The sequence below is a fragment of the Lycorma delicatula genome, chromosome 3, assembly GCF_047948215.1.
Source record: "Lycorma delicatula isolate Av1 chromosome 3, ASM4794821v1, whole genome shotgun sequence".
NCBI lineage: Eukaryota > Metazoa > Arthropoda > Insecta > Hemiptera > Fulgoridae > Lycorma > Lycorma delicatula.
The window spans coordinates 219,071,876-219,084,382 of record NC_134457.1 but is presented as its reverse complement, the minus strand read 5'-3'; the positions used below and the strand labels follow the sequence as shown (position 1 = coordinate 219,084,382).

General features: G+C 34.1%; 1 protein-coding gene across 12 annotated transcripts in view; it reads right to left on the bottom strand.

The window, feature by feature from the left end:
* LOC142322429 (glutamate receptor ionotropic, kainate 2-like) overlaps positions 1-12,507 on the bottom strand; it is a 722,458-nt gene that overhangs the window by 313,590 nt on the left and 396,361 nt on the right. For all 12 annotated transcript variants that reach the window (XM_075361507.1, XM_075361506.1, XM_075361508.1 and 9 more), the window contains exon 6: positions 3,546-3,721. In XM_075361507.1, coding sequence (XP_075217622.1) covers positions 3,546-3,721 — 176 coding nt within the window. The remainder of the gene's footprint in view (positions 1-3,545; positions 3,722-12,507) is intronic.

The window sequence follows — 12,507 nt, the reverse complement described above, 5'->3', positions numbered from 1 at the left end:
TGTACAGCTAAATATATTTCTAGAAATTTCCATATACATCCAAAGAAATAGATGCTAATACTTTTAAATTCATAAAATGTATGGTAACACTGAACAATGGCGGGACAGGGACTATTTATTATTATTTTTTTTTTTTGTCTTCAGTCATTTGACTGGTTTGATGGAGCTCTCCAAGATTCCCTATCTAGTGCTAGTCGTTTCATTTCAGTATACCCTCTACATCCTACATCCCTAACAATTTGTTTTACATATTCCAAACGTGGCCTGCCTACACAATTTTTCCCTTCTGCAGGTCCTTCCAATATTAAAGCGACTATTCCAGGATGCCTTAGTATGTGGCCTATAAGTCTGTCTCTTCTTTTAACTATATTTTTCCAAATGCTTCTTTCTTCATCTATTTGCCGCAGTACCTCTTCATTTGTCACTTTATCCACCCGTCTGATTTTTAACATTCTCCTATAGCACCGCATTTCAAAAGCTTCTAATCTTTTCTTCTCAGATACTCCGATCGTCCAAGTTTCACTGCCATATAAAGCGACACTCCAAACATACACTTTCAAAAATCTTTTCTTGACATTTAAATTAATTTTTGATGTAAACAAATTATATTTCTTACTGAAGGCTCGTTTAGCTTGTGCTATTCGGCATTTTATATCGCTCTGGCTTCGTCCATCTTTAGTAATTCTACTTCCCAAATAACAAAATTCTTCTACCTCCATAATCTTTTCTCCTCCTATTTTCACATTCAGCGGTCCATCTTTGTTATTTCTACTACATTTCATTACTTTTGTTTTGTTCTTGTTTATTTTCACGCGATAGTTCTTGCGTAGGAATCATCTATGCCGTTCATTATTTCTTCTAAATCCTTTTTACTCTCGGCTAGAATTACTATATCATCAGCATCGTAGCATCTTTATCTTTTCATCTTGTACTGTTACTCCGAATCTAAATTGTTCTTTAACATCATTAACTGCTAGTTCCATGTAAAGATTAAAAAGTAACGGAGATAGGGAACATCCTCGTCGGACCCACTTTCTTATTACGGCTTCTTTCTTATGTTCTTCAATTGTTACTGTTGCTGTTTAGTTCCTGTACATGTTAGCAATCGTTCTTCTATCTCTGTATTTAAACCCTAATTTTTTTAAAATGCTGAACATTTTATTCCAGTCTACGTTATCGAATGCCTTTCTAGGTCTATAAACACCAAGTATGTTGGTTTGTTTTTCTTTAATCTTCCTTCTACTATTAATCTGAGGCCTAAAATTGCTTCCCTTGTCCCTATACTTTTCCTGAAACCAAATTGGTCTTCTCCTAACACTTCTTCCACTCACCTCTCAATTCTTCTGTATAGAATTCTAGTTAAGATTTTTCATGCATGACTATTTATTTTACACAGAAATATTTCTGTTTCTTTTACATGCTACATTAGTTAAAAAATTATAACGTAACAAAAATAAAATTTTGTAAATTAAAAAATTAAATTCAAAAGATAAGCAAAATAATAGGACGTGCTGTACATAAGAAAAAATCTGTTTTGAAGATACCTGTTACTCAGGTAAGGAGAGTTACACAAGACCTTTTAAAAACTATAAACGTGTTTCAGGGAATTTCTTAAACTGTGATATTGAAATGAGAAACAGCATTAAAAAACGAATACGACTAGGAAATAGAGCACTTTACCGTAACCATAAGCTTCATTATAACCGGCTTACAAGCCGGCATGTAAGCAGCAAAATTTAAAATGTATGAAAGTTTGGTGAGACCGGTTACAACATTGAAACATAGAGACTGGCTACGGTTGATGAAGAAAACCTAAAGAGATTTGATAGGAAAGTGCTGCAAAGAATTTTTGGGTCAATGAAGGATGGTGAACATTGAAGAATAAGATTACTAGAATAACTAACAAGTGAAAAATAAAACTCTGCAAAAATTTTAAACCTTCGGTCTAAGCTTAATACCTTAAGTTAACCGTAGTGAAATCGTATCAATTTAAGTGTAATGAAGTGGCCAGCCTCCGTGGAGCGAGTGGTAGTGTTCCGGCCTTTCATCCGGAGATCCCAGATTCGAATCGCGGTCAGGCATGGCATTTTCACACAAGCTAAAATCATTCTTCTCATCCTCTGAAGCGATACCTAACGGTGGTCCCGGAGGTTAAAAAAAAAGCGTAATGAAAAATCAAAGTGAAGTTTATAAAATCTCAAAAAATTGCTAGGTCGGGATACTAACATAGAATTAATAATACAAGAATCTCAAAGATGATATATTAAAAGATAGATTTCAAGCAAGAAAATAAAAGACGGACCGAGAAGAAAATAAAATTACGTGTTATGAATCTGGTGTCGATGGGATACAGAAAACAGAGAAAATTTGTTTACAGAGAAATCTGAAGGGTTGTGGTGGAAGAGACCAATGCTTACTGCGGGTTACAGAGCCAGAGTCTGTTTTTGCGGGTTATAGTGTCTGTTTTTCCTTCTCTTTGTCTTAGAATTAAAGTAGATCGTCATAATTTTAAATTATTTTAAGATATGAATTGTAATCTAAAAAAGAGAACAAAATAAAATAAAGAACTAAAAAAGAAAAAAGTGTAATGAAAAATAATTATAAATATAGATTGTCTTTCTTCCTTATTCGTTCGGAGTTTTAAGTAACGGAATAATCTTTAGAATTTTAAGTAAGTATTAGATTTCTTAAGTAAGGAATAATTGTTTTTATAAAAACGAAACATAAATAAACGAATTAAATAAAAAATATAATGAAACATAAATAATAACAATATCTTTCTTCTTTGTATATCGTATATTTCTTTGGTTAAAATTCTAAGTAAAGAATTAATATAGTCTCATCTGTATATTTTCTTTACAAGACTTACTTGTCAGGATCAATTTCTGATAGGTTGGACGACTGTTATTACAAGAAATTTACATTTTGCAAAAAATATTTCATAAATGTTAAAAATCAAATCCAGAGACATTAATAATTAGTGAAAAATTTTAACAGGTACATAAATGGACCGATAACAATAATAAATACACACAATACTTTTTTTAGTTTAAGATAAAAAATAATACTTAAATATATAGACAATGATGCAGTTAATAAAAAATATATTTACTGTAAATAACATTTTTATCGGTTATTGAACTCATAAATTAATGCAAAAAAAAACAAACACGACAGAAATACTAAAAAATCAACACACGCTAACGCAAAAACTTTTACAGTACAAGAGTACTCCACTGTGAAAAAAGTACGTATTTCTATTGTTATTTAACACAGTTTGAAGAGAAAAAAAATAAAAAATCTTAAAACTTAACTAAAAGTTAAGCAATTATAATATAATGTTGTCTGCTTTACTACATTATCCAAATAGTAATTTAAAGTGTATGTTTTTTGTGTGTGTGTATGTGTAAACATTTTTGTTAAATATGATTTGTTTTTAAAAAAAAGGAATTTAAATTTAAAAAAAAAAATTACGAAACTTATTAAATTAAAATATTTTTATTTATTTTATATTTTTATGAATAAATCATTTTAGATAATCTTACCCCTCTAAGAAAGAGATGCATATTTTCTGGTCTGGTATCTATAATAAGATTGTGGATTTCTTTACTTTTTATTTCTTTTAAAACGTTACGATATGTATCTGGCTCAGCTTGTCTCAAATGAATTTCAACTTCTCTTTGTCCTGGAGAACGAACAAGCTCTCTTAATTTTATTAACCCTGGAACAAAATGTTCATATATAATTTACATAATAATTAAGAAAACATATATACATAACTGTAAAAATATTTTCAACATGGAGAATATTTACAAAAAAAAAAAAAATTAATAATAATAAATAGATAAGTTGGGAGATTACGTCTTTCAAGTTATAATTGGGTTTTTCTATGAACTCGTCCAGGATGAAAAGGCATCTGAAAGGAATTGTAGAATAACTATTACGGTTATTACCGCAGAAAGTAAAATATAGCTGTGTAGGTACACAGCTATACTCTTTTTGCCTACTATTCAAAAGACAAGACTTCAATGTCAAATTAATGCAAATACGAGCAACATCCCTAATAATGATCCAAAAGATTTGAACACATATTTATTTTCAAGTATTATTTTATTTGCGATTTAACGATAAGCTATTTTCATTACTAATCCGCATTATTTTTATCTGACTTAACAGTTTTTCCAACTGGAAATATTTTCCAAACGGGATGAGGGAAATGAGAAAATGTTAGTTACTAAACATTTAATGGGAAATATTTTTAAAATTATTTTATGTATTTTTATTCGGATAGAAAATTCAGTCAGTAAAATAAAGTGTGTAATTCTTTCAGTTTTTATAATAGTACACGATCCGGCAGCTGATTTTGTAGGTATTAATTTTTTTAATGAAATTTGATTTAATTGAATGATTAATGTTAATTTAATACATTATTGCCGCGTTGCCAAGCAAAAATTAGCCGCAATTACCTTTAATTAAATATGATATGTTGTAATTAATTCATTTTACCGAATTGGAACTATATTTTTTTTAACGGAATTAGTGGATCCTTGAAGAGTACGACCTCGAGGTCCTCATGGTCCAGGAGCCGTACACGGTCGGGGATAGGGTGGTCTGCTTCCACGGGGTTGATGTTATTCATTCTCGTGGGGAACGGTCGCTCTCTGCGATCGTGGTCGGCTCGGTCTCGATGGGTGTCTTCTGGATGCCCCAGTTTTCTGATGAGCGGTTCACCGTTGTGCGAGTCACATAGGGTACGCTAGATGTCGTACTGGTGTCGGGTTACCTTCAGCTTGGATGGAGTATCGATGACTTGTTGGCGAAGTCGGGGTGGATTCTGGACGGTCTCCCGGGCATCAGAGTGCTGGTTGCTCAGGACGCTAACGCCAAGTCTTCCGCCTGGGGTTCACCACTCACTGACTCCAGAAGCGCTGGTCTCGCACAGTTCCTTGAAACCAGGAACCTCTACTTGCTTAATGAGGCAGAACCACAGCCGACTTTCTCTACCAAACTGGGGAAAGTTACATCAACGTCACCTTGGTGACGGGCGAACTGCTTAGGTGTACAAGTAGTTGGACTGTCTGGCCTGAGGCCAGTGTGAGATATAATAGACTTATAACCTATGAGATCGCTTACGGTGGTGGTCCAAGAGCTCCAGATTCGGGTCGCTATAACCTAAGGGGCCTGAATCAGCACAGGTTGCGGCGCGAGTGTACGGCTGCATTACAAGGGTTGAAATAGCGCATGGAGTACAGAGAGGAGGTGGAATTGATGGCTAAGCAATTCGGCCGGGCCATCAAGACTGGCTGCGATAAGGTGCTTCGGTGGCCTCGGCCGATGGACGGACCCTTAGGTAGTGGCCAGACGCTGATCGGAGAGTGCCTGGAGCGTCGTGACCGCTGCTTCCGGGAAACCGTCTGTTAAACGCAGGAGGAAACCCGGGAAAAAGTGGTGGACCTCTGACCTTAGCGTGCTGCGCGCAAGAGCTAGGTCCGCTAGGAGAAGATACCAGCGTCGCCCCCTAGCGGGGATTACCCAACGATTATCCCAGCGCGCACGTCATCAACGACGTGCGCGCTGAGAGTCTGCGAATCTACCGACGCGCCCGTAATGAGTACGTTCATGCCATCAAGGAAGCCGGACTCAAGTTTTGGCAAGACTCCACGCGTGAGTTTCAGACCAATCCCTGGCAGCTCGCGAAGTCATGTTACCGGCCAAAGCCACTGCACAAGCTGTCCAGTGTTTGATGCGGGTTTAGTGATCGTGACCACACTCTAATATCTGTGGCGAATTACCAGGCGTTCCTGGATACTCGGTTTCCAGATGCAGATGAGGGTGAAGCAGAAGTCGGCGTTAGGGCGGGCGAGACACTATTCCCTGGTGTACGGGCTGTGGAACCCGTAGATATAGAAGGAGTGGTTTTTCGAATGACACTGAGAAAGGCACCGGGGATTGACCAACTTGATCCGGATATTTTCTATCATCTGCTGCCAGTTCATTGCAACAGGCCCACACGGTCCGACAATGCTGCCGCATAGTCGGACCGTGTGGGAGTTCCTTGATGCGATCGCTTTGTTCAAGCGACATCAGTAGTTTACCTAAGGAAAAAGACTCCTACCGCGCTGATGTAGAAAGCTAACCGAGGTATATGGCGGGTTACCCGCTAGATTAAGGCTCCAAGCGCTTTAATGGTGAACGGGTACTTGCTGGCATTCAGCGGCCTTGCAGTTGCAGCGAATTGCTGTCTTTGATGAGATAAATTTAATTATTTACGTGGACGTGGTGCTAGTACCCATTTTAGCGATATATGACAAGTGAGCGGCGGAACACGCAAGCGAGTGGTATGGTACCACGCTTTTAGGTTAGTTCTAGGAGCTAGTTAGTACACTGGTCGCTAAATTGTTTCGAGGCTCACCAGCCGTTTTTCACACAGACTTATGCTTTAGACCGACTGAATGAGTTGGTGGCGGAAGAAGTGCCAAGCAAACCAATCCATTAAGTGAATTAGACGTTATTTGAAAGAAAATGTGAAAAATATTAAAAAAAAAAAACATGGTTACCAGTTCTGTCAGCTGCAACCTCCAAGTTGCCAGGTGTAAACAGGCATGTTATTGTTAATTATTTATGCTCATCGTGTTTTTAAAAAAAAAATTATATATTAATTTTTAAAAATCTTTTCTATACGCGATAACACATGAGTGCCTGTAAAAAAGAATGATCGCAAGTAGTGGTTGCCATTTTTTGAACTAATTACTTTGTCTGGATGAGTGTAAACGGAGAGAGAAAGAATGCGCGCGCTGCTTCATGTCGTAAACAAGAACGCAGCAGCGCGACTATCGTGTACAGGAAATATTAAAATTCAATTTTTTTGAAAAAACGATGAGCGTAAATAATTAACAATAACATAACTGTTTACACCTGTATCTTTGAGGTTGCGGTTGATTGACAACCGGTAACCATTTTTTTCACATTCATCAAATCATTTTATTTCAAATGACGTTTAATTAATTTAAAAAAAATATAGTTACAATTTATTAAAATAAATTAATTACAATATATTTAATTAAAGGAAATTTCGGTTAATTTTTACTAGGCAACCTGGCAGTAATGTATTAAATTATTATTAATCGTTCATTTAAATAGAATTTCATTAAAAAAAACGGAAAAAAAACAGATACCTGCAGAAATCAGCTGCCGGATCTTATACTATAAAGACAATGTTTAATATTGAAATAAAAATTAAATCGCTAACAGAAAAATGATTAGGGATAAAAAAAAGACCACTATCGATTTTTACCGTCATTATGAAGCGAACAGTTAAGCTTCAAACTGAATGGAAATAATATCATATGATTACCATAAGACCAAAAAACAATGGAAAAAGGCTGAAAACAATAGAATTAATAATTAAAATTTATTTTTAATTTACATAATACGAACAATAACAAATTATTTATGTAATGAATTAATAAATAACTGATTTTATATCCTATCATAAATAAAAATAATTCATTAATTATCCATTATAATAGTAGTATGTAGTTAAATATTAACGAACAAATTTTAATGAGAAAACCAAAGGAAAATCATTTTATTATTTAAACATTCTGATTAAATAATTATATAACTAAAACAAGTTAATTAATGGATTCTTTTAAATTACAAAGTTACAGCGATATAATTAATTTCTGTTCACTTAATATATTTAATTAAAAAAGATAGCGATTTGTATTACATGTATTTTTAATATGTACATAAATATGTTATTCGATAATAAATGTTTTCCTTATATAAAAATTATTTTTTTTTTTAAACAGACTTATTTGAACTGAATTTACTATTTATAAATCCTTAAATAAGGGAAATGTCACATAAATTTTCGTGCAATTAACATCTTGACTTTGCAGAGAAACTGACAGCTAAATTTAAAGTTCATTTTGTCCTTGTCTCTGAAATTGTTCATTATACAAACATCGCTTGTTGACTAACCGTTAAAGTTAAATCGTGAACGGTTACGTGCGAAGGTTTCCTTTCTTGTTTTAGCGTATTAGCATTTACAAATGTTTAGTTCGCTTAATCTCAATCTTTATAAACTAAATATATGACATTTCGTCGCCTACTATTTCATTATAAACATTAAATTAATAATAATAGCAAAAGTGTAACTTAAAATATTGTAATTTGTGTGAATCTAAACTAATTATTTTAATAATTTTTGTAATTATCATCTAATTAACCTAGCAGGATTTTACTAAAAGAGTACAGCAAAATCTCTCCTAATTATTCATCCAACTAAATGTGTTTTTTTAAACCATATTTGTACATACAAATGAAAAGATAATACAGGCACTTCATATGGACTTATTTTTATACGAGGGTAAGTCAATTATTATCCGCAATGAAGTTATACATTTTATTGTAATACAAATAGGAAACCTACTTATACATCATTTTTCAACATAGTCCCCTTGCATTTCAACGCACTTGGTCCATCATTGCACAAGCTTCCTGATGCCCTCATAAAAGAAGGTTTTCGATTAAGCTGCGAGCCAGGAATGCACCGCTTCTTTCACTGTCGCCGAGGTAAATCGACGGCCCCTTAGTGCCTGTTTGAGTGGACCAAACAAGTGGTAGTCAGAAGGGGCAAGATCAAGACTATACGGAGGGCGAGCCAGTAATTCAAATCGCAGTCTCTGGAGCGTTTCAGCAGTATGTGGACGGGCATTGCCGTGCAACAACACAACAACTTTTGACAGCAGTCCTCGGCGTTTGCTTCGAATTGCAGGTTTCAGCTTGGCAGTAAGCATCTCACTGTAACGTGCACTGTTTATTGTCGTGGCCCTTTTCTCATAATGTTCCAGTACCGGGCGTTGTGAGTCCCAAAAAACCGTAATCATCAGTCTTCATGCTGATGGTTGGGTCTAGAACATTTTTTTGCAGAGCGAATTTGAATGTTTCCATTCCGTACTCTGCCGTTTACTCTCCGGCTCGTAATGATGGATCCGTGTTTCGTCACCGGTGATGATTCTGTCTAAGAAGATGTCCCGTTCGTTACCGTAGCGATCCAAATGTTTTTATCAAATGTCCAAGCGCGTTTGTTTATGCGACTGTGTGAGTTGTTTTGGGACCCGTCTTGCACAGACTTTATGAAACCCAAGTCTATTGTGGATGATTTCGTAGGCAAAACCGTGACTAATTTGCAGATGATGTGCCACTTCATCGATAGATACTCGCCTGTCTAAGAAAACCATGTCACGTGCACGCTTAATGTTTTCCTCATTTGTGGCGGTAAAATTTGTGGAGGTCCGGCTCCTTCGTCGTGCGTAAAACTTGTGCGACCATTTTTTAATTTTTCAATCTGTTCGTAGACGCTCCGTTGCGGCAACACACTGTTCCCGTACTGTACCGAAAGTCTTCGATAAATTTCGGCCCCTGATACACCTTCCGACCACAAAAAACGGATCGCTGAACGTTGCTCTTCTTTGGTGCAAACAGAAAACGGAGCAGCCGTGGTTAACGGCAGGGCAGCGATAATGGAACTAACTTACCAGCATCAAACCTGTACAGACATATCAACAATTAAACCACGCATGCGTCAACTACGCAACGGGCCACTTGCGTAGCCCGGGAATATGTCCGCAGTTGCCTTTGAAAGAGACTAAAAACTAGAATCAAAGGATTTACAAAGGAAAACGTCAAACAAATTTTTTTTATCGATACTGAGATGATACTGTGCTTCTGCTTCTTTATTAATGACAAGACCCGTAAAACAGCGGTCTAACGTAAAACGTCTTAAGTCCTTAAGGAGTAAATGATTACATTGTCTGAAAACTCGACGGCCCTAATTCTCATAGGTGGAACGAAATTTTTATAAAACTTAATACAAGTCAGGTGTTTCTATCGTATGAACTGCGTTCATAACATGCAATCTTTGGATATTTCAGTCATAAATACGTTTAAAACCAGAGGAAAGCATATTAGTGCATCATCCTTATATATCATTTGATTTCATTTTTTTCTATTTAAAAATATCTGTACTGATAATCAAACATTTCAGAATTATTACCATCCTTATGATAATAATCATATTATGACAAAGCAAAATGTTTCTTTAAATCTGCGAACTTGTTTGCAATATTTTACCGACATTAAAAAACAGATGATTTCTGCGCAAAATGTACGAGTTTTTCCAGTTGTCTGCCAATTTTTAAGTAATATCTCTTTCACTCAAGAATACGTTTTAAAATAATTAAAAATTTGTTACGTTTATAAATTAATAAGAAAAAATACACAGTAAAGTTTTCCATTATAACAACGGAAATGGTATCATATGATGCTAGATCTTAAATGGTGTTGAACTTCAAGAAAATTTTAAAACTGCGTATTTTATTCGCTATTAAAAAAAAAAATAATATTATAAAAAACACTAAGGAGAAAAAAGCTTACAACAACGTTATAATTTTTTCCTGATATTGGTTTCCACTTATATAAAAAAAAAATAATATATGAAAAAAATGACCTAAGTTTTCTTTTTTAAGGTGCAGGTAGTTTATGATGAAGTTTTAAAGTAAAATTATAATAAACCAAAAACTTAATTAAATAAACCAAAAAAGTTTAAAACAAAAAAAAAAAAAATCGGAAATTTTTATTTTTTCTATTCCCCTCTTCAAAATCACCATTCAAGAATTTTTTTTTTTTATTTTGCTTTGTTAGTTTTACTGTGTTAAGTGGAAGAAACTAAAAACGATTCCATTGAAAAATATACATCCAATAGAAAATTACCTAAAATGTATTTTTTGGTGGTGGGGATGAATTACGATGAAATTTTATTGTAATACTAGCTGCAAAGGCGTGCCTGTGTCATGCCCTCCGCAGCTAAGACCTCTGGGCGGGTTGCCCTGGTGGCCGGCGTCACGGATTGGGATTGTTAGGTATGCAAAATTGATTACTTCTTTCTTAAAAATATTTTTTTTTTAATGATGAAAATTTGTTATAATGGAAGTTAAATTAGAAATTTAATTCTAGAAATTGATACTAACGAATCGGGTTTTTCCGCAAGTAATCGGTTCATTCCGGTACCTTTCTTTTTTCTGTTTAGTCTCCGGGAATTACCGTCACGTATATTCCGGTGCCTACATTTTGGTTTTAATTCATTATTTTATGAAGAAAAATAATCACAAAAATAGAAAAATACATTATTTTTATATATATTTTTATATATATGCGAAATATATATATATATATTTCGCATATATATATATCGATATATAAATGCGATATATCGATATATAATAATACAAGAAGTGTACACCACCTAACCACCACGAGACATGCACTAATGAATCGGGATTTTCCGTTAGTGATCGGTACATTTCGGTGGTAAGCTAAGGGGGACGGACACACACACAGACCTACATACAAATGCCTTTTAGTAAGATAGTAAAAGTTTAAATAACCCAAAAAAGTTTAAAAAAATCGATATTTTTAAACTTGTTCGGTTTCTCCAGCCCCAATATTTCCCAAAATATTTTTTTGTGGCAGTTCCACTGCTACTGACTACAAAGACAAAAGATTCTGTTAAAAATCTGCAATAAACGATAGCTTTTTTTCGATTTTTGGGGAATTTTAGGGCAACGTTTTTTTAAAATGGTAAGATAAACATGTACGCATGTACTGAGCTTAATGTAAAGTGGAGGTTATGTTTGCAAAATTTTGAGAAAACTGACCCAAAAGAACTATCTATCCAACTCCCTGGAGATATTAACTCCAAAATCTTACCAACATATTGGTCTCATATACACGAGTCTCTGTATAAAATTTCATCAAAATCGGTTCATCAGTTAAAGTTATTAAGCTTCAGTACATATACGTACAAACATTACGCTCCACTTTTTTTTCTTTTTTTTGGTGGTCCTGGGTATTGAAACGTCGAGAAATGCAAAAAAACCCTTACTCTATTTTTTGACTGGTTACGATATTTTTCTTCCTGCAGTATAGCTCTAGAGATATAGTGCCAGGAAATAAAAAAATTTACTTTTTTTTAAAAGAAAACTTGATAAAAATTTGGAAATTAAACTTGAAATAAATGTTACGTAGCTTTTCTTCATTTTGTTAGTATGCTGTTCCAGCGGAAAGATTTAACCTTACAATTCGATTAGTAAATGTTGGATCTGAATTAAAATTTAACATAAATTTCGAAAATTATACATTTAAATATATTTATATGCAACATATACATATGATATATAAAGGCGCATACAACACACATAAGCACACACGCCACTGTTCATTTTGTTACCAAAATGGTAACAAATAAATATTAAAATATTACATAATAAATATTAAAATATTGCACAAGTCATCGCTTGACAATACATAACTATTTACTTAATATTTAACTTTAAATTACAATAAATATATAACAAATACATAGAATATATACAAAATAAAACAAAACTTTCTTTTCGCTGCATAAATTTTCTTTCATTCAATTCAGTAAGAAGATTCTTT